The sequence below is a fragment of the Manis javanica genome, chromosome 3, assembly GCF_040802235.1.
Source record: "Manis javanica isolate MJ-LG chromosome 3, MJ_LKY, whole genome shotgun sequence".
NCBI classification, from domain to species: Eukaryota; Metazoa; Chordata; class Mammalia; order Pholidota; family Manidae; genus Manis; species Manis javanica.
The window spans coordinates 217,018,656-217,042,910 of NC_133158.1; the positions used below are offsets into that span (position 1 = coordinate 217,018,656).

General features: G+C 39.0%; 1 protein-coding gene across 11 annotated transcripts in view; it reads left to right on the forward strand.

The window, feature by feature from the left end:
• The window catches only part of NEK1 (NIMA related kinase 1), a 186,719-nt gene that overhangs the window by 109,678 nt on the left and 52,786 nt on the right, over positions 1 to 24,255 (forward strand). For 9 of the 11 annotated variants that reach the window (XM_036998866.2, XM_073232824.1, XM_073232826.1 and 6 more), the window contains 4 exons: positions 3,002 to 3,133; positions 4,901 to 4,966; positions 5,048 to 5,270; positions 18,123 to 18,275. In XM_036998866.2, coding sequence (XP_036854761.2) covers positions 3,002 to 3,133; positions 4,901 to 4,966; positions 5,048 to 5,270; positions 18,123 to 18,275 — 574 coding nt within the window. Of the gene's footprint in view, positions 1 to 3,001; positions 3,134 to 4,900; positions 4,967 to 5,047; positions 5,271 to 18,122; positions 18,276 to 18,379; positions 18,733 to 24,255 lie in introns of those variants that run through there. The other 2 variants (XM_073232830.1, XR_012129688.1) reach the window with 2 other exon arrangements.

The following is a 24,255-nucleotide window of genomic DNA, read 5'->3' on the forward strand; positions in this document are numbered from 1 at the left end:
AGTATGTTGGGTTTTTACCAGCTTCATTGATGTGACCGTCAGATGATATCGTACGGGTGGTACGGTGTGATCACTGGGTCCATGTGCGTTCTGTGGGTAATCGCCACGGCGAGGTCTGTCGGCGCATCTGTCGCCTCGCGGACCTACCACATGTCACTGGTGGGGTGTGCCCCTCATCTATCACGGCGCTGGGCACTGGGTTCCTCTTTGTATATGTTGACTAATTCCTATTAGATATTGTGTACTTTTTTCACAGAATTCTCATCAGATTTATTTATTGAAGTAGCAGATATCACTTCTTTAAATGAATTAGTATAAAACAGTTGATAAGTATGTGTGGTAGAGAAGTAATTACAGATTTTAAAAAATGTTAAGATTTGTACATATAGATTAATTTGTCTCCACGAAATAACATACTTTTCTAAAAATGCTGTTCTTTCTTTAAAATCAATTGGAGCTTGGTTGTATTTCCTTGGAATTCATGGTACCTTTTTTTAATATATGCTATGATAATACAATCATAAAGTTTCAAAATAGAGATATTTATAATAACATCTTAAATATCATAATACTTTTACAACAGTGCCTAACTGTGGATTAAAGCAATATTTTCATCTTTCTCTTCTTTTTTTTAATAAAAACTTGATTTTGTTTAAACAGTTTTGGGTTTATGGCAAAATTAGAGACAGGTATAGAGATTCTCCACACCCACAGCCCTGCACACATGTATGGCCACCCCATTATCAGCATCCCCACCAGGTGGGACACCTGCTACAGTAGATGAGCCCGCACTGACGTCATCACCCCGGTCATAGTCCACCTGAGGTTTCACTCTTGGTCATATAAATTCTGTGGGTGTGCACAGGTGTGGAGTGACACACAGCCGTCATCACAGCAGCGTACGGTCTTCCCACTGCCCTAGGGACCCTCTGCACTCTGCCTGCTCATCGTCCCACAACCCCACTCCTCCGCCAGCCCCTGGCAACCAGACTGGCCACTAATACTCAGTGACGTACGTTTATGCTTCCTCCATGTCTTTGCTTGGCTTGACAGTCCATTTATTTTTAGCACTGAATAATATTCCATATTTGTACCAGATTTTTTGTCCTTTTACCTCCTGAAGGACGTCTTGATTGCTTCAAAGCTTGGCAGTCATGCACAAACTCCTCAAACATCTGTGTGCAGGTTTTTGTGTGGACATAGGTTTTCAGCTCCTTTAAGTAAATACCAAGGAGAGAAATTGCCCTACCTTGTGGGAAGAGTTTAGTTTTGTAAGAAGCTGCCAAATTTTCTTCCAAAGTGGCTGGCTGCACCAATTTCCTTCCATCAGAAATGAATGAGAGCTCCTGTGGCTCCATGTCACCGGCAGCATTTGGTGTTGGGGTCTGGCTTGCAGCTGTGGTAGCAGGTGCACAGTGGTATTGTGTTTCAATCTGCAGTTCCCTCAAGGCATATGATGTGGCGCATCTTTTCATACATTTATTCGCTGGCTATATATCTTCGCTGATGAGGTGTTTCTTCAGATCTTCAGCCCACTTTTTAATTGGGTTGTTTGTTTTCTTACTGTCGAGTTTTAAGAGTTTTTTTAAACATTTCAGTTGACTTTTTTAAACATTTCAGTGCTTTATGTCTTTGTCTTTGCACATGTTTTCTCCAAGTCTTGGCTTGTCTTCTCATTCTCTTGACAGTGGCTTTCACAGAGCAAAAGTTTTCAGTTTAATGAAATCCAGCTTATAAGTTCTCTCTTTCATGGATTGTTCCTTTGGTGTTGTATCTCAAAGGTCTTTGCCAAACTCAAGGTCATCTGAATTTACCTTCTAGGAGTTTCATAGTTTCACATTTTAGTTTAGGTCTGTGATCGATTTTGAGTTTTTTTTGTGACGAGTGTAGGCTCTGTCTCTATGTACACTTTTGGGTTTTGCCTGTGAATGTCCATTTTTTGAGCACCACTGTTGAAAACACCATCCTTCTTCAGTGAATGGTTTTTGCTCCTTTATTAAAGGTCGGTTTAGTGTATCTGTATGGGTCTCTTTCTGAGCTCTATTCAGTTCCCTTGATCTGTGTGTGTTCTTTCCCCAGTTCCACCCTGTATCTCTATGGTGAGTCTCAAAGGGGGTAGTTCATTCCTTGGACTTTGTTCTTCTGCCCGAGTACTGTGTTAGCTATTTCTCTCTTCTTTTGAACAACATAGGTACTGGTATAAGGTGGAAGTCCAGAAGACTAAACTATATGAATTGTATTACTACCTTCTGTTTAGAAGATGCTCAGTAAATACTGTGTTTGAAATACCTGCCCCCAGAAATTCTTGCAGACTGGTTTGAGAAGAGGCAGGGGTAGGGAGCAAACTTGCTGCCATGTTCCTGAGCTGACCTGTAAACATCGTTTCCTTGTGTTTGTTAGATGTTCAGAGTCATTTTACACTGTTAATTATCTAAATGGCAAGATAAAATGAACACATACATCAGTGTAACATGGTATTTTTAGTGACACAACTCTTAATACTGGTACCTTTCACTTCTGTCCTCATTTATGTTGGCATTTTTATAATGAGGCTCTGACGTTTGATGATTGATGTTCAGACTTTAAGAAGGTTGTTCCAAACTTGCAGAAGTTACAGAAGCATTTCTTTCTGAAGTGTAAGTTAATAAATAAAACATTTTTCTTCCCACCAAATGTTATAATGGATTAAAATTAAAGTAAGAAGACCATATTTAATCTTTTAGAAAACAGTCTGTTTTTTAAGATAATTTTATGAAATGTTGCTAGTGCAGTGGAAAGGAGTTACTCAGTACAGCTCACACGGGATGGCGTTCGCGTCTGAGACTGGAGGTGTCTCTGCAGTCACCGGTCTTTGCCCAGAGCCTAGACCATCGCCTGCACAATAAAACTGAGGAGTGAAAGAGCTGCCGGTGGGCAGAGCAGATCGGCAGTGGTTGCATGTGTCGTCTTATCTCTTCTTGCAAATACAAATTTCCCAGTGTGCTGAAATTCTTCATCACAGCTGGTGGCTGAAGGAGCGAAGGGTCCCGACACACTCGTGCCTGTGGGACAGCAAGGAGCGGGCGGCTCTCCGTCGAAGCGACAGAGGAGATCTGTCATTTCTGTCACTTCAGCTTTGAAAGAAGTGGGTATGGTAAGTTTCCTAAAATTTAGAACTCAAAAAATTATTAAAAGGATTAAATTTACTGAAATTACAATGATTCCTAATGTACCATTAGATCTTTCTAGGGAAAAAAATTGCTTCTTAAGATTTTTGTGTGTTTACCCTGAAGATTAGAGCCTCACTATTCATAGGTAGCTGTCTAGCACCACCTGGTAGGTTAACGTGTATGAAATGATTCTCTATATTTTTTCTTTAAAAGAATATTGAACAAATAATACATATATAGAAATGTACTGAAAATAATGCCATGAGCATTTTTATACCTCAGCTCTCACAATTAACAAAGGTTCACTTTAAAAAAGAATAATAATGTGTCTTTGGTACTTAATTAATTCTAGGAATAGAGTCCAAGACATGTTTGCCTTTATTTTAAATCTTAGGCATAGCAAATGTTAGAGGACTCAGTATAATTACACTTAATTTTTCAATTATTTCTTTTACCTTCTACCTCTGAATCTCTGTCATCCTGTGTGGGTGGTGAAACAGAGAAGCCCACGCAAGTAAGAGTGTAAACTTGGGAGTGTGTCAGGTATCCATGTAAAACGTGAAAACTCTTCTGGGGCTGAGGCAAGTAAACGCCTGTTTCCTAGTCAAAGTTTTTAACTTAATCAGGTGTTTGCAGGCAACACTGACACTGTTGATACAGTTATTTACAACCTTGTGTTTATCTTACTAAAACTGAGTGGGAGAATACAAGTCCCTTGGTTGCGCTCAAGGATCCTGTGTGAGAGCGTGCCGCTCCTCAGTGGGGTCGGCCTCCCCCTTTCTGGCGATGACTTTGCACATGCTGCGTTGTTCACCCCAGCTCTAGGCGCCGCTCTGTGGGTCCCTCCCCGGCACCCAGGCTCCCAGCGCCCCCAGGCTCCCAGCCCCAGTAGCTGTCCGTCTCTCTCATTGTAGCAGCTGCTAACTCCCGACTGCTCCACTGGGTAAAACGCTCTTCGTCTCCTTTACATGTATTACTTTAAGACTGACCGCTATGCTCTTGTTTGTGTTCTCAAATATTATACAATCTTTGTAATCCATGTAACTAAATGGATTTCTTGGTAAATACTGCTTGCTTACGATTTTGAAAATCGCTCTCCCTCCCTCTGAGTCCTCCAGATATGTTTGTTTTGTAGCTTTCATAACTTCTAATTCCTTCTTTTCACGTATTCAGAAATCCTAGGTGGTCCAGATCATTATGCTTATACTAATCCACAGATAGAATGTATATGATCATCGAACAGAGGGTCAGAACTCATTGTTACTCTCTTTGCCTAGGGGGAAAAGCCAGTTCTCAATTATGTTTAGTAGTATGGCTTAGTAATATTCACATGAAGTGTAAGGACAGCCTCAGAATAACACAGCCTATCTTGAATTAACTTCACCCGTCAAAATTTCCTCTAATTAAGAGATTCTATGAATTAATTTTCTTTTTATTTCTATCATTGACTTAAAATTAACAAAATCAGGTGCCAAAGAGAAAGAAAATATAATTAAATATGTGATAAGTAATTCAAAAGTGTGACAAATAATTGAGAATTGGTCCTTCTACTATACATTAAGTCTACTGCTTAATTACATTTAACTATTTCTCCTTTCTGATAATGAAGGGCTATGTTAACATTTTACAGGAGTAAAAAAATGCACAAGGAACAACTTAATGAAAAACAAAAAGTAACAAAATTATCAAACTTTTAAGGTAGACTTTTAAAATAACATCATATCTTACTCTGTAACTGTCTTTGTTTAAAGGACAGCAGTTTAACTGATACCCAGGAAACCTCAGAAGAAATGCAGAAGACTAACAATGCTATTTCAGTAGGTACAATTTTCAAATTTTCTGTCAATCATTTTACTTAATCATATACATATTAAAATATAACACTATAACTCTTTCAGAGTAAGCGAGAAATACTGCGTAGATTAAATCAAAATCTTAAAGCTCAAGAAGATGAAAAAGAAAAGCACTCTGGTGTGTGTGAGATAATTGTTCATGAAGCTGCCAAAGAATGTGAGCAGGAAAAATCGGTTTCTTCTGATCGGAAGAAATGGGAAGCAGGGGGTCAGCTGGTGATTCCTCTGGGCGGTTTGACGTTGGATACGTCCTTCTCTGCAACTGAAAGTACGTATAGAAGTGTTCCTGTCCTGCTCGGTTCTAGCACACATGGGCACTCGTACCTGGTCCCTCTAGAAGGGAGACCTCTTAGAGGGATCGAGAGAGGCTGGGAGAACTATCCAACCTTCAGAATATCAAGGATGGATTTATTACAAAAGTGTGTAGTGTGAGAGAGGAAACTAAAGAAGCATATTTAAGTTATATTACTTTAACCTTTCTACCATCTGATTAATCTGTTAACCAGGAGTAATTCTTGATGAGAACCAGAGCAGTGAACTTTGACAAAATCTGATAAAGTTCCCTTAGGCATTTGGCTTTTGAGATCTCACTGCTTCATTTATTCAGCAGTAATTACCGAGCACCTATTATTTTATTGCATTGTTCCAGGCGCCAGAGATCAATAGTGGGCTAGCAAAACGTGCTCTTGTGGAGCTTATGTTCTAAAAGGCAGTCTGACTCACAGCTAACTAATACAGTTTTAAGACATTTTTTGATGGACTATTTTCCTAGAATTCTTTCTTGCATTAGAGATAAGCCCAAAGACACCATAGCATTTATTTTCTTATTCAGCAGTTACTTATTGAGTCCCAGTATATACCACAAACTCCTGAGCAGTGAGGAAACAATAATGGTTTGACACAGGTCCCTCCCCGTAAGGAGCTTAGGGTCCAGTGGAAAGGGAGGCAAGTAAAGAGGCAGTTACACTTGATCGGTCGTATGATCGAAGTGATGACAGGCTACTCAGAGTGTATCAGGGCATAAGTCAGTCCTGGGAGAGCCAGTGGAAATGCCGCGCGCTGCGGACGGGCAGTCAGCTGAACAGGACGCCCAGCAGAATGATTTTAGGCAGAGAATGGCCAGGACCCAGAGGTGAGGGAGTATGTGAAGCTCGGGGAGATGGGTTTGATTCAGCATGGATGGCTGAAGTTCAGAATTCAAGACAAAGAATGGTGATCAGTAAGTGGTGGAAAAGGTAAGCAGGGCCCGATCCCAAAGGGTCCGATGCGCAGGCTCCATCCAACCGCGTGAACTACTCTGAGTGCGCAGGGGAGTCCAACAGGCTAGCAGATGCTTCCCTGCGGGGACCGAGGGTGAGTATTTCCGGCTTTGCGAGCCAGGAAGACTGTTGTAACCTCTGTGTCATAGTGTAAAAGCCGCAATAAGACAGTACACAAAGGTTTTTGCATGGCTCCGTTTCTAGTAAAATTTTATTTACACTGAAGTTTGAATTTCTTACAATTTTCTTTGTTTTTTCTATTTCTTTTCTTAGACTTCTTATTTTTCCACTACTGTCAACTGCTCACGATCGTTTCCTAGGGCATTGTTATAATAACTTTTAAAGTCTTGGAGAATTCCAACATCTTTCTTGTGTCGGTTGTTGGCTTAAACAACAGAGACAGCCGCCAATCTTCTCCTGTCAAAGCAAAGACTTTCCGGGTCCTTCTGATGCCGAGTGACTTTGGATTGTATTCTGGCCCTTTGAATATTCCTTTATGAGACTCTGGGTGTTATTTCAATCCTACAGAGCATATTGAAAACTTTGCTTTAGTATTGAATTCTTTCTTGCATTGGCCCCAGTTAGGCAGGTTACAAGTGCCCATCTACCTTCTGTGGTTCCAGTTATCAGCTCATTTTTCAAAGCCTGCCGGTGTCACTGTAAGCTGTCCAGCACGCGTGCCACCCAGTGATGAGGCTGGACCTGGGCAGTCATCTGCTTGTTAGCTAACATTTCAAAGTCTTTGATATGCTGAATAGCGTCAGATCTGTGCATAACCGTATCAGGGATGTGCCCAGGTGATAATAAACAACTTTATGGGGTTGCTTCCTGAGTTCCTTTGTCTTCCCTGTTTCCCTGGGGCCCCTGTCTCATCTGAAAACTTGCCTTCCGTAGCTCTGCTGCGGACTAGAGCCGTGTGACCAGGAGCAGAGTGCGACAGCAGTGGGAGCTGGCCGCCACCAAAGGCACCGCCTCCACTGCACAAGGATGCCTCTGCCCCCCCCAATTCCCCTTCTGGGTGCTCTGATTACCAGATGCTGTTTCTGCCACCGGGGGACTGGGGGGGGGGGGGGAACTGGGGAAGGAGATGAGAGTAAAGGGAGATAGGGGAAGTTCCTAAGGCTCTCTCACTCTCTTCAAGCATTAGGTTTGCCCTCCCCCTTCCTTCAGCTAGAACTGGGCTGCTTCCGGAACTTTCTCTGTCTGCAGCCAGATGCCCACTTACGGGTTTCAGGCACGTTGAATCCCAACTGGGGTGTACTGGAAAGGGAAAGATGCTAACTTACCACAGGTTTAGTGGTATTTTGAATTTTTGTCTTCTCTAATCCGGCTGCTAATCAAGGTGTCAAAGAGCTGCTTCATGCACTTTTCTGGTTTTTCTGGCGGCATTCAGTGACAGACGCAGGTCCACATGTGCTTATTCTATCTTCCCAGGAGTTGGAGCTCTAATTATCCTCTACAGCGATCTAATAAGAAAAAAAGTCTTTTTATATCTATTCCAGGTAGTTACATTTCTGTTCTTAATTTTTTTGTTTGACTTAATATAGCTTTGTATCATTTTCCTTCCAACTAAAGGAACTTTTAACATTTCTTGCAATATAAATGATAGATTCTTTCAAAGTTTATATCCTGAAAAGTCTTTCATCTTAAGTTTTAAAAGGTGTTTTCTCTGGGTACAGAGGTCTGGGCTGGCAGTGTTGTCTCTCAGTGCTTTAAAGATGCTGCTTTTTAAAGAATTGTGATTTTTTCACATTCTTTTCCGTGGGGTTTGTTGAGCATCTTGGGTCTGTGGATTTGTAGTTTGCATCAAATTGGAAATTGCTTTGCCAGTAATTCTTCATGTTTTTTTGTGCCTCTCCTGCTTCTTTCTCTCCTTTGGGGACTGCAATTTCAAGTATATTAAGCAGTGTGATGTCTGCCCAAAAGCACAGTGACATGCTTCTCATTTTTAGATTCGTTTTTTCTTTGTGTTTCATTCTGGATAGGTTCTGTTGCTCTGTCTTCAGATTCACTTACTTTTTTTTGCATTGCCTAATCTGTTAATTCCACCCAATGTATTTTTCATCACCAGGAGTTTAGTGTGGGTTTTGGTTTTTTTTATCTGCCATGTCTCTACTCACTTTTTGATCATATGGAATACAGTCATAAAAACTATTAATGTCCTTGCCTGCTAATTCTATTAACTCTCTCAGTTCTGGGTCCATTTTGATTGGTTGATTTTTCTCCTCATTATGTCATATTTTTCTGCTTCTTTGCATAATTACCAATTTTTGATCGAATGTCGTACATTGTGTATTGTGTATTTTACCATGTTGGGTGCTAGGTATTTTTGTGTTTCTATAATTATTCTGGAGCTTTGTTCTGAAATGCAGTTAGTTGGACTCAGTTTCCATTCGTACCTTATTTTTAAGATTTGTCAGGTGAAATCAGAGCTATGTTTGGTCTAATAATAATTTTTCCCCACTACAGAGATAAAACCCTTCTGAGTACCTAGTGCACCATGAATTATGTTATTTTCCTGTATGGCTGCTGGAAGCAGAACAATAGTTTGTTCCTTTTTTATTTTTACTTTTTTTATTGACATATAGTTGAAATATAATCTTATATTAGTTTCAAGTACACAGCACAGTGGTTCACCAGTTACTCACGTTATTAAATCTTCACACCAAATAGCAGTTACTGTCTGTCAACACAGAAGGATGTTATAGAATCACTGGTTATATTCTCGATGCTGCACTTCTAGCCCCATGACCAATTTATATTATGGTTGAACTTTTTTTGCCCCATCATCCCCCTCACACTCCCCACCTTCCTACCGAACCCCTCCCTCATGATAACCACCAGTCCCTTCTCAGTGTCTGTGAGTCTACTGCTCTTTTGTTCATTCTGTTTTGTTTTGTTCTTATATTCCACAAATAAGTGAAAACATATGGTATTTGTCTTCTTCCGCCTGGCTTATTTCACTGAGCATTATACCATTTGGTTTATCAGTATTGTTGCAAATGGCAGGATTTCTTTCTGTTTTTGGCTGAATAATATTCCATTGTGTGTATGTACCCCCTCTTCTTTATCCATTCATCTGTTGATGGTCACTTTGGTTGCTTCCCTATCATGGTTATTATAAATAAAGTGACAGTAATCATATGGATGCTTATGTCTTTTTGAATCAGGGATTTTGTTTCTTTGAGTAAATTCCTACAAGTGCAGTTACTGTGTCATATGGTTTTAATATTTTTAGTTATTGAGGAACCTCATACTGCTTTCCCAGTGGCTGCACCAACTGTCATTCCCACCAACAGTGTAGGAGGGTTCCCTGTTCTCTACATCCTTGCCAACACTTATTATTTCTTGTCTTTTGAAAAGTGGCCATTCTAACTGCTGTGAGGTGATAATATCGTGGTGGTTTTGATTTGCATTTCCCTGATGGTTAGTGATGTGGAGCATCTTTTCATGCACCTGTTGGCCATTTGTATTTCTTCTTTGGAGAAGTGTCTGTTCAGGTCCTCTGCCCATTTTTGATTGGGTTGTTTGTTTTTTGGGTGTTGAGGTGTATGTAAGACCTCATTATATATTTTGGATGTTAATACCTTATCAGATAAATTATTTATTCTCCTATACTGTATATCTTCCTATACATGTATATTCTATACTGTAGGTTGTCTTTTTGTTCTGCTGATGGTGTTCTTTGCTGTACAGAAGCTTTTTAGTTTGATAGAGTCCCACTTGTTCATTTTTTATTTCGTTTCCTTGTTGGAGGAGGTGTGTGCAGGAGAAAACTGCTCATGCTTTTGTTTAAGAAATTTTTGCCTATGTTTTCTTCTAAGAGTTTTATGCTTTCATGACTTATATTCAGGGCTTTGATCCATTTTGAGTTTACTTTTGTGTATTGACTTAAACAATAATCCAGTTTCATTCTCTTGCATGTAGGTGTCCAGTTTTCCCAATGCCAGTGATTGAAGAGGCTGTCTTTTCCCCATTGTATATTCATGGCTCCTTTGTCATGTGTTAATTGATGATATGTGTGTTGGTTTATATCTGGGTTCTCTATTCTGTTCCATTGATCTGTGGGTCTGTTCTTGTACCAGTACCATACTGTTTTGATTACTGCAGCTTTGTGGTAGAGCTTGAAGGCAGGGAGTGTAATCCCCCCAGCTTTATTCTTCTTTTTCAGGATTGCTTTGGCTATTTGGGGTCTTTTGTGGTTCTGTATAAATCTTAGGATTATTTTTCTCTACTTCATTGAAAAATGCCATTGGTAGTTTGATAGGAATTGCATTGAATCTGTGAATTACTTAGGGCAGGATGGCCATTTTGACAATAATTAATTCTTCCTATCCATGAGCACAGGATAGATTTCCATTTATTGGTGTCTTCTTTAATTTCTGTCATGACTGTCTTATAGTTTCTGAGTACAGATCTTTCTTCTTCTTGATTAGGTTTATTCTTAGGTATTTTATTATTTTTGATGCATTTGTGAGTGGAATTGTTTTCCTAACTTATCTTTCTGCTAGTTTGTTGTTAGTGTATAGGAATGCAACAGATTTTCTGTGTGTTAATTTTGTGTCCTGCAACTTTCCTGAATCCAGTTGCTAGTCTAATAGTTTTTTGATGGGCTCCTTAGGGTTTTGTGTATATAATATGTCATCTGTAAATAGTGACAGTGTTACTTCTTACTTGTCAATTAGGATTACTTTTATCTTTCTCTTGTCTGATTGCCATGGCTAGGACCTCCAATACTATGTTGATTAAGAGTGGTGAGAGTGGACATTCCTGTCTTATTCCTCATCTTAGAGGAAAAGCTTTTCACCATATGGTATGTTGTTAGCTCTGGGCGTATCTCATATGTCCTTTATTGTGTTGAGGTTTGTTCTCTCTATACACAGTTTGTTGAGTTTTTATCATAAATGGACATTGAATTTTGTCATACTTTTTCAGCATCTATTGAGATGATCATGTGATTTTTATCCTTTTTGTTAATGTGGTTTATGATGTTGATTGATTTAAAATATTGTACCATCCTTACATCCCTGGAATAAATCCCACTTGGTCATGATGGATGATCCTTTAGATGTCTTTTTTAATTCAATTTGATAATACTTTGTTGAGGATTTTTTCATCTATGTTCATCAGGGATATTGGGTTGTAATTGTCTTTTCTTGTAGTGTCTTTGCCTAGTTTTAGTATTTAGTGCTGGCTTCATAAAATGAGTTTGGAAGTATTCCTTCCTCTTCTAGTACTTTTTGGAATACTTTAAGAAGGGTGGGTATTAGCTCTTCTTTAATTGTTTGGTAGAATTCAGCTGTGAAACCATCTGCTCCTGTACTTTTGTTAATTGGGAGTTTTTTGATTACCAGTTCAATTTCATTCTTGGTAATTTGTCTATTCATATTTCCTGTTTCTTCCTGGGTTGGCCTTAGAGTCTCAAAGAAAATTTAGAAATTTGTCCACTTCTAGGTTGTCCAGTTTATTACCATATAATTTTTCATAGTATTCTCTAATAATTCTTTATAATTCTGTGGTATCAGCTGTAACTATTTACTATCTATCTACTTTGTTTATCTCCTCAAAGAACCAGCTTTTGCTTTCATTGATTTTTTTTAGTGTTTCACTCTTCTCTACTCTATTTCTGCTCTAATCTTTATTATGTCCCCCCTTCTACTAATTTTGGGTTTCATTTGTTCTTTTTCTAGTTTCCTTAATTGTGAGTTTAGACTTTTTATATGGGATTGTTCGTGTTTCTTGAGAAGGGGCTGTATTGCTGTGCACTTCCCTCTTAGAACTGCTTTTCCAGTGTCCCACAGATATTGGACTGTTGAGTTTTTGTGTTCATTTGTTTCCATGTATTGCTTGATTTCTTCTTTGATTTGTTCATCGATTCGTTGATTATTTAGAAGCATGTTATTTGGTGTCCATGTGTTTGTGGGTGTTTTTTTGTTTGTTTTCTTTATGTAATTTATTCTTAGTTTTATACCACAGTGATCCGAAAAGACGCTTGATACAATTTCAATATTTCTGAATTTCTTGAGGCTCTTTTTGTGTCCTAATATATGTGATGTATTCTGGAGATCATTCCATGTACACTTGAGAAAAATGTGTATCCTGCTGCTTTTGGGTGGAATGTTCTATAGATATCTGTTAAGTCCACCTGATCTAGTGTGTTTTCCAGTGCCTTTGTTTCCTTATTTATTTTCTGTCTGGTTGATCTGTCTATTGATGTAAGTTGGTGTTTAAGTTCCCTAATGTAATTGAATTGAAGTCTCTGTGTCTCTTTAGTTCTGTTAGTATTGGTTTCACATATGTTGGTGCTCCTGTGTTGGGTGCATAGATATTTATAATGATTATAGCCTCTTGTTGGACTGACCCCTTTATCATTAGGGGTCCTTCTTTGTCTCTTGTTACTTTCTTTGTTTTGAAGTCTATTTCATCTCATACAAGTACTGCAACTGCTTTTTTTCCCCATTATTTACATGAAATATCTTTTTCCATCACTTTACTTTCAGTTTATGTATGTCTTTCAGTCTGAAATAGTATCTTACAGGCAGCAGTAGATGCATCTTCTTTCTTTATTCATTCTGCCACCATGTGTATTTTGATTGGTACATTCAGTCTATTCACAGTTAAGGGGATTATTGATAGGTTCACATTTTTGCCATTTTATTAATTGTTTTCTGGTTATTGTAGGTCCTCTCTGATCCTTTCTTCTTCTTTTATACTCTTCTTTTGTTATTTGATGGTTTTCTTTAGGTTGTGATTGTATTTTTTTTTTATTTTGTGTATCTCTTAGACTTTAGGCTTGTGGTTACCATAAAGTTCATGGATAGTTTCCTAAATATATAACAGTCTATATTTGGTCTCTCTATTTCAAACACATTCTAAAAGTACTTCTTTTTATTCTTTTCCTTCACACTTTATATATTGTCATAATCAGCATTTTTGTGTATCTCTTGACTGATTTTGTGTATAGCTGGTTTTACTACTTCTGCTTGGTTTTAATTTCATACTTGCTTGTACTTAATTGGTCTACTAACTTTACTATGGGTTCATTTTCACTGATGAAAACTATTTAGGCTTAAGAACATTTCCATCTTCAGATGTTCCTTTAACATAGCCTGTAATGCTAGTTTAGTTGTTATAAATTCCTTCAGCCTTTGTTTATCTGGAAAATGTTTAATCTCACCTTCACATCTGAATGATCATCTTGGTGGACATGAGTAATGTTTTGCCTCTCTCTAGATGCTTTCAGTACCCTCTCTTCATCTTTAATATTTGTCATTTTAATTATTATGTATCTTGGTGTTATCTTCCTGGGATTCCTTTTGTTACCAGTCTAGATTGGGAAAGTATTCATCAATTAATTTTTCAGAGAGAGTTTCTATCCCTTTGTCTCTCTCTTCTCCTTCTGGTACCCCTTCTGGGCAAATATCATTTCATTTGGATTGGTCTCACAACTCTCTCATCATTCTTTCATTCCCAGAGATCCTTTTTTTCTCTCTGTTCCCCAGCATCTGTGTTCCTATTCTCTCCTTTTCATCTCATTGACTGTCTCCTCTACTTGCGGTGACCTACTCTTCGATCCCTCCAGTGTATCTCTCGTTTCAGTCACTGTATTCTCCAGCTCTGAGTGGCTCTTTTTCAAGTCTTCTATCTCTTTGCTGAGGTCCTCCCTGAGATCCTGAATATTTTTCTGAAAATCAGTGAACATGTTTATGACTTCTACTTTGAAATATTTATCAAAAAGATTGGGGAATCTCCATTTCCTTTAGCCCTCTTTCTGCTGTTTTATCCTGTTCTTTTGTCTGTAACATACTTTTCTGCCTCCTCCTTTTGTCTGGGTTTCTGGGTTTCTCCCTTTGTATTAGGTAGATCCACTCTGCCTCCTGGTCTAGAGAGTAATGGCTTCTGGAAGGAGGCGTTCTGTGGTGCCCAGAAGCTCAGGACTCTGCTCGCCTGTGCCTGGTTCTCCTTTGCTGTGGATCCCCAGTAGCTGTTGGTGGGCTGTGGGCAGGCCTGCCTTCCTGCCTGTGTGCTGGCAGTGGCTGATCTCTGTTAGCAGAGGTGGTGCTGCTGCCGGGATCATTGCGGTGGGTCCACTCTCCGCCTGCCCTGCAGCAGTGACAGTGCTGCTGGGCCAACCGGGTGGGCGGGCAGGTTTTCAGCTGAGTGTGGCACAGGGCTGGCCCACTGTCAAGGAGGAAGGAGCATTTGGCACTGATTCCCACAGTCACCTTCCAAGTTGTGCTGAGAGAGGACTGGAAAAGCTGAGAAAGCCTCTCTCTGCCTGCTGGGAAGGAATGTCTGACTGCTGCAGGGCCTACTGGGCTGGACAGGAGGGTGCACAGGGAGCCTCTCATTACTGAGCTGCCAGTGAGGCAAATGGAGTTTTGGGGGCTTGCTCCCACCAGTGCCTGACCAGTTGGAGTAAAGCAGGGCTGGGTAGGTCATCCACCTGCCCTTTCTTCTGCGTAGAGAGCTCTGTCCAACTCCTATCCTTGTGGCACCCTTCCTACTGCTGGTAGATCTTTCAAATTGCTACTTTCGTGTTGGGTCCCAGTGGGACTAATGGAGCATGCTTGTCCTCCACGATTGCAGGGTTCTTAAGCTCCCAGAGTGCTTTAACTCTCCCTGGTGTCCAGCCTCACTAAGCACCAGAGCCCAGTGCGATGTGGACTCATGTTCCCAGAGCAGATCTCCAGGCCAGGTGCGCAGGGCGCCTGGGCTCTCATCTCCTCCCACTCTGTTCCTCTTCCCCCTGCTTGTGGGCTGCGGTGGGTGAAGGCCTGGGTCCTGCTCTATCACGGCTTCCATTCTACCCTTCTCTGCCTGGCCTCCTCTCCTTCCCCAGGAGCAGGGCCTGTCCTGCAGGCCTCGGGCCACCCTCAGGGTCAGCTGCGTCTGCTGGGGTCGCCTCCTTAGTCCGCACGAGGACATTCCCGCCTGGCCTTCCCGCTCTACCACCTTTTTCACTACAAGTCAGTTCGTTTCTTTTTAAAACTAATCCTTTATTTGAAATTTACTTTTATGCTGATATAATCACTTTTTTTTGCTCAGTATTTGTCTGCTATATCCTTATGCTGTAACACTTTCAGTCTATGTGTGTCATATTTAAAATAGATTTCTTGTAGGCAGCATATTGGGTTTGCTCTTTAATCTACTGTTGTGACCTTTAATGGCACTGTTAGACCGTTTACATGTAGGTGGTTGTCAGTAGGGTTGGATTTAAATGTACTATTTTGCTATTTATTTTCTGTTTTATCCTTCTTTGTTCCCTTTGCCTCCTGTTTAGTCTCTTCTGGATTCAGTATTTCTTATGATTCCATTTTTTCTCTGTTATTGGATTATTTGCTCTAACGCTCATTGTTTGTTTTTTAGTGTTTGCTTTAGAGTTTATAGCATTCATTTTTTACATTCACAGTCTATCTTTAAGTGATTTATTATATTTCACATGTAGTGTAAAAACCTTATAATGGTATACTTAAATTTATTCCCTCCCAGTCCTTTTTTTTTAACTGATGCCATAAAAAAGTAATAAGAGAAAAAGTCTTTTGTGTCTGCCCTTATAGTTTCTATTTCCAGTGGTCTTCATGTTTGTGTAAATCAGATTTCTATTTGGTATCTTTTTTTTTCCTTGAAATACTTCCTTTAACATTCCTTATAAAGCAGTCTTGCTGGCGATCAATTCTTTACATTTTTTGTATGTGTGTAAGAGTGTTTATTTTGTGTGCCTTTTCCAAAGATATTTTTTCTGAGTATAGAATTCTAAGCTGACATTTTTTTTTCTTTCTGTACTTTGATGATATTGCTGCAGTGTCTTCTAATTTGTATTTCTTGTGATTAGAGTCTTCTGTCATTCTTTATTCCTAGGTATATAATGTACCATATTTCCTCTGAATTTTTTTACCTTTTTCCCCTAAGCCCTGGTTTTAGTAAATTAGATAATGATGTACCTTGGTGTCATTTTTTTCATGTTTCTTTTGCTTGGTTTTGTTGAGCTCATTAGATTTGTGAGTATATAGTTTCACCAGATTTGGAATGTTTTTTGCCATTATGTTTTCCAACCTTTTTTTGTATGTCTTTCTAGGTGTTCAATATGGATATTTTAATGTTTTCCTTTTCTCTAATTATCATTGTCCATCTTCTCTCTAGCTTATTGAACATCTGGAATTCAGTTATCATGATGATTATAAATGTCCTTGTCTACTAATTGTGTCATCTCTGTTATTCCTGGGTTGGTTCTCATTAGTTGATTTTTTTCCTTCTTTGTTATCTGAATTCTCCTGCTTCTGTGTATGCTTGGTCATTTTTATTTAGAGGCCGAACCATGAATTTTACGGTGATGGATGCTGTATAATTTTTATGTTCTTGTAAATTGTCTTGACCTTCATTCTGGGGCACAATCCAGGTACTTTGTAAATAGCTGGACCCTTTTAGGTCCGGCTTTAAGGCCTGTCAGGTGGAGCGAGAACACCCTCTGGCCCGGGGCTGGGCTTCGCTCCTTCACTGGGTCGGAACCCTTTCTGAGCGATCGCCTGATGCCTTCCGAATTATAAGGCCCCCTTCTGTCTGATGGAAAAGAGACTTTCTGATCTGTTTACATTACAAGTATCATTCCCTCCTCTCCGTTCCATGGCCATTTCCCCTGACTGCAGTGATTCCCGCACACATGTGTTGGTCGGTACTCAGCTGAAGCCTCAAGGGGCTCTTTGCAGCCTTCCTGGCCTCCCTCTCTGTGTGGCCTTCGACACTTGAGGACCCCGTCCTGCCGGCACTAGCTGCTTCCGCCTCACTAGGCTTCCCGCTCTGCCACCTCAGCGCAGGCCGCCAGCCGCACTTGGTCTTTCCTCCCTGCATCAAAGGAGGTGAAGTTCTTATTTTTTCCACACAGACATTCAGTTTTCCCAGTTTTTTTGTTAAAGGGACTTCCCTCCCCATTAGATGGTTTGGCACCTTTGTCAGATACCAACTGGTTGTAAGTTATTGGTCTATTTCTAGGTTTTCTACTCTTTTTTAACCTGTTAAAAGTTGTCTTCCTATTGGTCATCATTCTGGCTGTGTAAAACAGTACTTCTGCTAATTTGCAGATGCTCACTCTCATAGAACTGGTATGAGATATAACTGGTTTATGGTGATATAAACACAAAAATTTTTATCAACATGTATTTGGCTACTACTGAAAGTTTGTATGACTTACACCCCATAATATTTGAGACTATATCTGATTACTGCGAGGCACCCTTATGCTTCATCTAGTATTGCCAAACATTCTGAAGACTCAAACTTCGGTAGACGATTTTCTAATTTTTCTTTGCTAAATTTTATTTAAAAGATTTACTCAAAATTATTCTTGTCAAAAAGTATCAGTTGCCTACTTATAATCTAGAAGCTTTTTCTCAGAAATACTTTTCTCTACTTTTAATCCATATGCATATTTATTTATCTTAGGATTTGTTTTCTATTCCCTTCAATTAAATTGGTAGAAACAAAATATTAATATATTTTATATGTTTTTGTACCTCTCCCAATTATTGCTTAATTAGGGTTTTTTCTCAAAGAAAATTTTATAAAAACATCATTTTGATTTTTTTCTATTTTTATATTCCCTAAATCTAGAGTTAATTCATAAATATTTAAAAGGTAATTATAAATCTTTTTAGTTGGTAGTATTAGTTACTTCTGTTCTTTCTATCATTCATCACTCAATCCTTGAAAATATTTTTAAAGCAGCAGCAGCCTTTATGATATAAACCTTTTTCTTTGTGAAGCTCCTGATTGGGTAGAAGACCTTCAATCTGCCTTACAGTGCCATAGTATTTTCATATTCTGTTGCTGAAATTTTTTTTGTTCTTTTATTCTTTTTTCTATAGAACATACAGTGGGTGAGGTTATTAAGTTAGATCCTGGTGGATCTCCAAGAAAGGTCTGGGGAAAAAGTCCTACAGATTCAATTCTGAAGTTACTTGGAGAAGCTGAACTACAACTTCAGACGGAACTATTGGAAAATACATCCACTAGAAATGGTAAGCAGAAACTAGTTGTTTCTCTATGCTAGAAGTTCTATTATTAAAAGTCAATTGTATTTTTTAAGATGTGGGGTTTTTTTTAAGTGAATTATTGATGATAGATTATCTTTTTGTTGTGGGGGCCCGGCCTACGGCCGAGGCTGAGCCCCACTCTAGCTGGACAACGCCCTAAAGATGGAGCCTGCTTCCTGGACACCAGCCTTCCTGGCCCTACAGCTCAGCGCATAAGGAAGTCCCCATGATTGGCTTGACCCCATTTCCGTGCTCGTGCTCATAGCATGCTTTTCACATGTTTCCAATAAGACTGAACCTGGCACGTGATCAGTCAGCTGATTGGTTGGGATATGCTATATAAGCTGCTGCCCTGGAGGAAGTGGTTGTTGTTGTTTTTTGCCTTTGCCTTTCGCTAGATGGATGCTCGGACGCCCATAATAAAGATTCCTAACGAACCAGGCCTTCGGTGATCGTTCTCCTGCCGTCGCCCTAGATGGCGGGACGCGATATTTTGTTATAATAGTTTTTAGCTGGAGGGAGAATGGTTGCATTTTTTGAGAAATTGTTTTGAATAGTAGTCTTCTTTTGATCTGATATAACCTGTATGGGATCTAAAAATAAAGGGAAAAGGAAGTGTGTATGGGGGAGTCAGAAAGACATTTTCTGCGAAGAAAGCTATACAAAGAATGCACCGAGTAAGCGGTGTGCATGTTAATGGGGGTCTGGATCTGGCCGGCCTAAAGGGATGTGTCAGAGGCGTGACGGGTGCCATCCCGGGGCAGAGAGACGAGATGTTCTGAGGCAGGAAGGAAGCATCGTGGCCTCCGAGCGCTGTGGGTCCTGGCACTCGCCCTCATGCATCAAGAGGAGGGTCCGTGTTTAGGAAGGAGCTTTCAGACCCAACGGTTCACTCAGATGAAGAGGAAGCTGAATATGGTTTTTCTTTTTTTGGAATTTGTGTCCAGGCATCAAGGCATATATGTCGCTCCTGTGTCCTCTCTGCCTCTACCTCTGTCTCTTTTTCTTTCTCTTTTTCTCTATCGCTCCTTAAAGCTTAGAGTGAAACTCATATCTGAAACAGAAACATAACCTGGGAGCGGAGGTTATTCACATTGTGTGTAAAGGAATTAACCGGGTGCTGATAATTGGCCAGTGAAATGAATCTATGCCGTTACTAAAGTGTAAAAAACAGGCTGCTGTTCCCTTATTAAGGGTGAATCTCCTAGTCATTAATCATCCTAGCATTTTCTTTAATAATAAAGGGAAAAACAAAATTTGAATAAAGTAAATGTAATTACTTGTTTGAAAAAAGGGCAAGTACACATGTGTATATTTGTAATTCATTCATTCACACTCTTGTGTCTAGAAGCTGTGCAGTTGTATGGCAAACACTAATCAAAACAAAAATATCGGTAACTTCATATTCTTGCATCTTAGTCTGAACATATTCTCAAAATGTCCCAGTCTTTATTCAGGAAAAAAAATGCCTCCAGACTAAGACATTTTTTAAAGTAATGATAAAAATTTCAGATTATTTTATAGTCTTAAAGTCCTGTATATGTCCATCCCTGCTAGAACTATTACTTTTAAAATAAACATCAGATTTCTGATTCATGTAAAATTTTTATTGCTTGAAGATAAGTAACTTGTGTACAATTATGCTTAGTGTAAAAGAAGGGCTTCCTTCTCCATATTCAAATAATCCATCTGCATAGAATTGGAATTGAGAAGTTACTTATTTTATGATTTGTTTTACTTTTTAAAATTCAATTTACCAACTATTTATGGAATTCTTATTAGCTGGCCTACTATTATGTGTGAGGTGTTTAAGCTGAAAAGAGTGGAAAGGTCATCCTTGCTCTCAGAGGACAGACGCAAATGAAAACAAGTAAATGATACTGCATGGAAAGAGCAGGAATAAAAGTTACAGCAATGTTTCCATAGTTGTCTTTTGACCTTATCATTTGTCATCTGCCCCCTTTATCTGTTCCCTAACTGCATTTACTTAGAAGAGTATTCTCTGTGCTGGGATTTCAAGACAAAGAAGTCATACTTGTCACCATCAGGGAAACTATGCGTGGGAAATCTGTTTTGGGAGTGATGTGTGCGGTGCTGTGGGACCACAGATTAAGAGGCTTCTTGTTACCAATGCTAAACAGTTTCACTCATGGTAAGGCCATGTAGGGTCAGGGAGAGCCACAGAGAGAACAGGTGATTTTGAGCCAGACCACAGGTGAGAAAAAGAGGGCATTGGGGAAGTAAGGGCGAGCACAGCGTGCCAGGCAGTGCACAACTGCAGAGTATGCGAAGCACAAAGGTTCGTTTAATACATGTGTGGAAGCAGCTTCATGTTGTGGGAAGAGAATGGGCTTCGTTCCATTTTGGGGCCCATCATATGCCCAGCAGACATAGGCAGGTTCCCCTGTCTCTGACATTCAGTTTCCCCTTGTGTGGCCTGGAGCTGTTACCAAGGATCGTTGTATAGACTGAATGAGAAGCATCCTCTTGGAACCTGCAGTGTTCTTCAGTCTTCCAGCCCTAGTCAGTGTCTCTTTCATCAGTGGGATACTCTTAAGCTCTTCCTGTAAACATTCCTCAGGAAGGGCTCGTGTGAACTGGACAACCAGACATTGCATGTTCATAACAGTTTGTCTTAGGACTTAATTCAGGTCAGCTTGGCACAGTATAAATGCTTGGCTTATACTATCTTTCCTTGAGTGTTGGTAATATATACCCTGTTGTATTCTGGCATCAAGTTTAGATGGCAGAAAATCTGGCAACAATCTTATTTTCTTTCCCTTATGACTTGGTCTTTTGCTTGAATACTCAAAGGATATCTTTCTTTCCCTTTACAGTCCAATAGATTTCTTAAAATATACTTTGGTGTTGTATTTATTTTTCTAGTAGGTGGTATGTTTGTTTTAACAGACTTTTATTATAGAGTAATTTGGGTTCATAACAAAACTGAGAAGAAAGTAGGGAGAGTTTCTATATACACCCCATTCCCCATGCACATCCTTTCCAACCAGCAGCCCCTCCCCGCAAAGAGCATTTGTTACAGTTGATGAACCAACATTGACACAGTATCATCACCCAGATCCATAGTTTACAGTACGGCTCACTCTTGCTGTTGTACCTTCAGTAGATTTTGACAAATATATAGTGATGTGTATCCACCATTATATTATAAAGAGCAGCTTACAGCTCTAAAAAAATCCCTGTGCTCTACCTGTTTGCTCCTTCAGACCCCCAAACTCCCAGCCATTCACCTCTACCCTGTCTCCTTAGTTCTGTGTTTTCTAGAATGGCATAGTTGGAATCAGACAGTATATAGACGTTTCATACTAGCTTCTTTCACTTAGTAAAATGCACTTGTTCCCTCCATGTCATTTTTTTACTTGATAGCTCATTTTTTAGTGCTAATACAGCACTAATATTAGCACTTTTTAATAATATTTCATTGTGTGGATGCACCATGGTTTGTTTATATGTTAACTCAATATGTTTATATAGGTTATTCCTCTACTGAATCACATCTTGATTGCTTTCAAGTTCGGTCAATTATGAATAAAATTGCTATAAACATCTGTGTACACGCTTTTGGATACATACAAGATTTCAGTTCATTCGAGAAAATACAAAGGAGCATGATTTCTTGAACATAAGTAAAGAGTCTGAAATTTTCTTCCAAAGGGGCTGCACCAATTTCCTTCCATCCGAAATGAATGGGAGCTCCTGTGGCTCCACGTCGCCGGCAGCATTCGGTGTCGGGGTCTGGCTTGCGGCCATCGTAGCAGGTGTGCAGTGGTATCGTGTTTCAATCTGCAGTTCCCTCCTGGCATATGATGTGAAGCATCTTTTCATACATTTATTCGCTGGCTATATATCTTCGCTGATGAGGTGTCTATTGAGATCTTAAGCCCACTTTTTAATTGGGTTGTTTGTTTTCTTACTGTTGAGTTTTAAGAGTTTTTAAAAAATATTTCAGTTGACAGTGCTTTGTGTCTTTGTCTTTTGCAGGTGTTTTCTCCCAGTCTATGGTTTGTCTTCTCATTCTCTTGACAGTGTCTTTCCCAGAGGAAAAGTTTTCAGTTTTAATGAAGTCCAGCTTATAAGTTCTCTCTTTCATGGATGCTTCCTTTGGTATAGTATCTGAAAGGTCTTTGCCAAACCCAAGGTCATCTGAATTTACCTTCTAGGAGTTTCATAGTTTTGCATTTTAATTTAGGTCTGTGACTGATTTTGAGTTATTTTTGTGAAGAGTGTAGTGTCTGTCTCTATGTACCTTTTTGGTTTTTGCCTATAAATGTTCATCTGTCCAGCACCATTTGTTGAAAAGACTGTCCTTTGTCCAGTGAATGGCCTTTTGCTCCATTATTAAAGATGAGTGTGGCATACTTGTGTGGGCCTATTTCTGAGCTCTGTTCAGTTCTATTGATCTGTTTGTCTATTTTTTCTCCCAATACCACCCTGTTTTGATTGCTGTGATTTTAATAAGTCTTGAAATTGGATAGTGTGTTTCTCAGACTTTGTTCCTCTCCTTCAATATTGTTTTGGCTTTTCTGGGTATTTTGCGTCTCCACATAAACTTTTAGAATTGGTTGATAGCCACGAAATAACTTGCTGGTACTTTGATTGGGATTTCATTGAATCCGTAGATCAAATTGGGAAGAACTGACATCTTGACAATATTGAGTCTTCCTATCCGTATTTATAATTTATATATAATTCTTTGATTTTGTACATTAAGTTTTTACTTTTCCTCATCATGATTCGTCCTATTAATATATGGTTTCCAGTCTTCTCTCTTCCACCATCAATTTAGGAGTTTTCTTTTCTGTTCTTAAGACTACTTCGGAGTCTTCTACTATGTATATTCGGGTTCTTTTACCTTTTTCCAGTGTCTGTCGCTTTCTCCTAAATCCTTTCTGTTGCTTCTTTGTTTTTGTTTTGTTTTAGTAAAACTGTTTTCTCCTTTTCAAATTCCATATTTCTTAAGATATTGTGTGTTGTGCTTGTATGACATTATCTGTATTCTAGAATCTTAATTTTAATATCTTTTTTATTTTTTTCTGTTTTTTTACTGAGTACTATCAACTGCCTCATTCCTAAATATTTTCTCTTTATAATTTATTTTCTTCTCTTATGTCTTCTATCAATTCTTAATTTTTCTAGTTAATTTTTAAATAGAAGGTTATCATTTTAGTCTTGTAGGTTTTCATTATCTATGGTAGTAGGTGATTTAGCCCACTGAGGGCACTTGGCATTGTCTGGAGACATTTTTGGTTGTCAACTGGGAAAGGGGAAAGGTACTACAGGTTTATAGTGGGTAGAGACGAAGAGACCTAGCATCGAGGTCAGGAAGCCCTGGTCTGTGGGGACATTATTCCATTTCTTACTCTATTTTTTCTTATAACTTTGTACAAAATTCATCAGTAATCTTTTTGTGTTATTTATTTTTATGTGAAATTAGACTTCCTAGACTTTTGGCGGGATAGACTGGGTCAAAATAGCTTTCTAAATTAATAGCTTACAGCTTCATCTTATTTTCATGAAGTATTTAAAAATTATGGCCTTGTATAAACCCACAAGTGAGGGTAGTAGACCAATTTACCAAGCAACTCTAAAATTAAAACAAAACAAAAATAGTAAAACCAACTATAAACAAAATCAGTTGAGGGTTACAAAAAAAAATACAGATTATTACATCTAATACATAAAGTGTGGAGAAGGAAGAAGAAAAAAGTAGCAGTTCTAGATTGTGTTTGAAATAGATCATCAACTTAATATAGACTGTTACATAGTTAAGAATCTATACATGAACCTTATGGTAACCAAAAACCCAAAGCCTATAATAGACACCCAAAATTTTAAAAAGAGAAATCCAATCACAACCTAAAGAAAACCATCAAAAGAGAGAGAGGACCTATAAAAACTGCCAGAACACAATAAAATAGCAATAAGTACATACCTATGAATAATT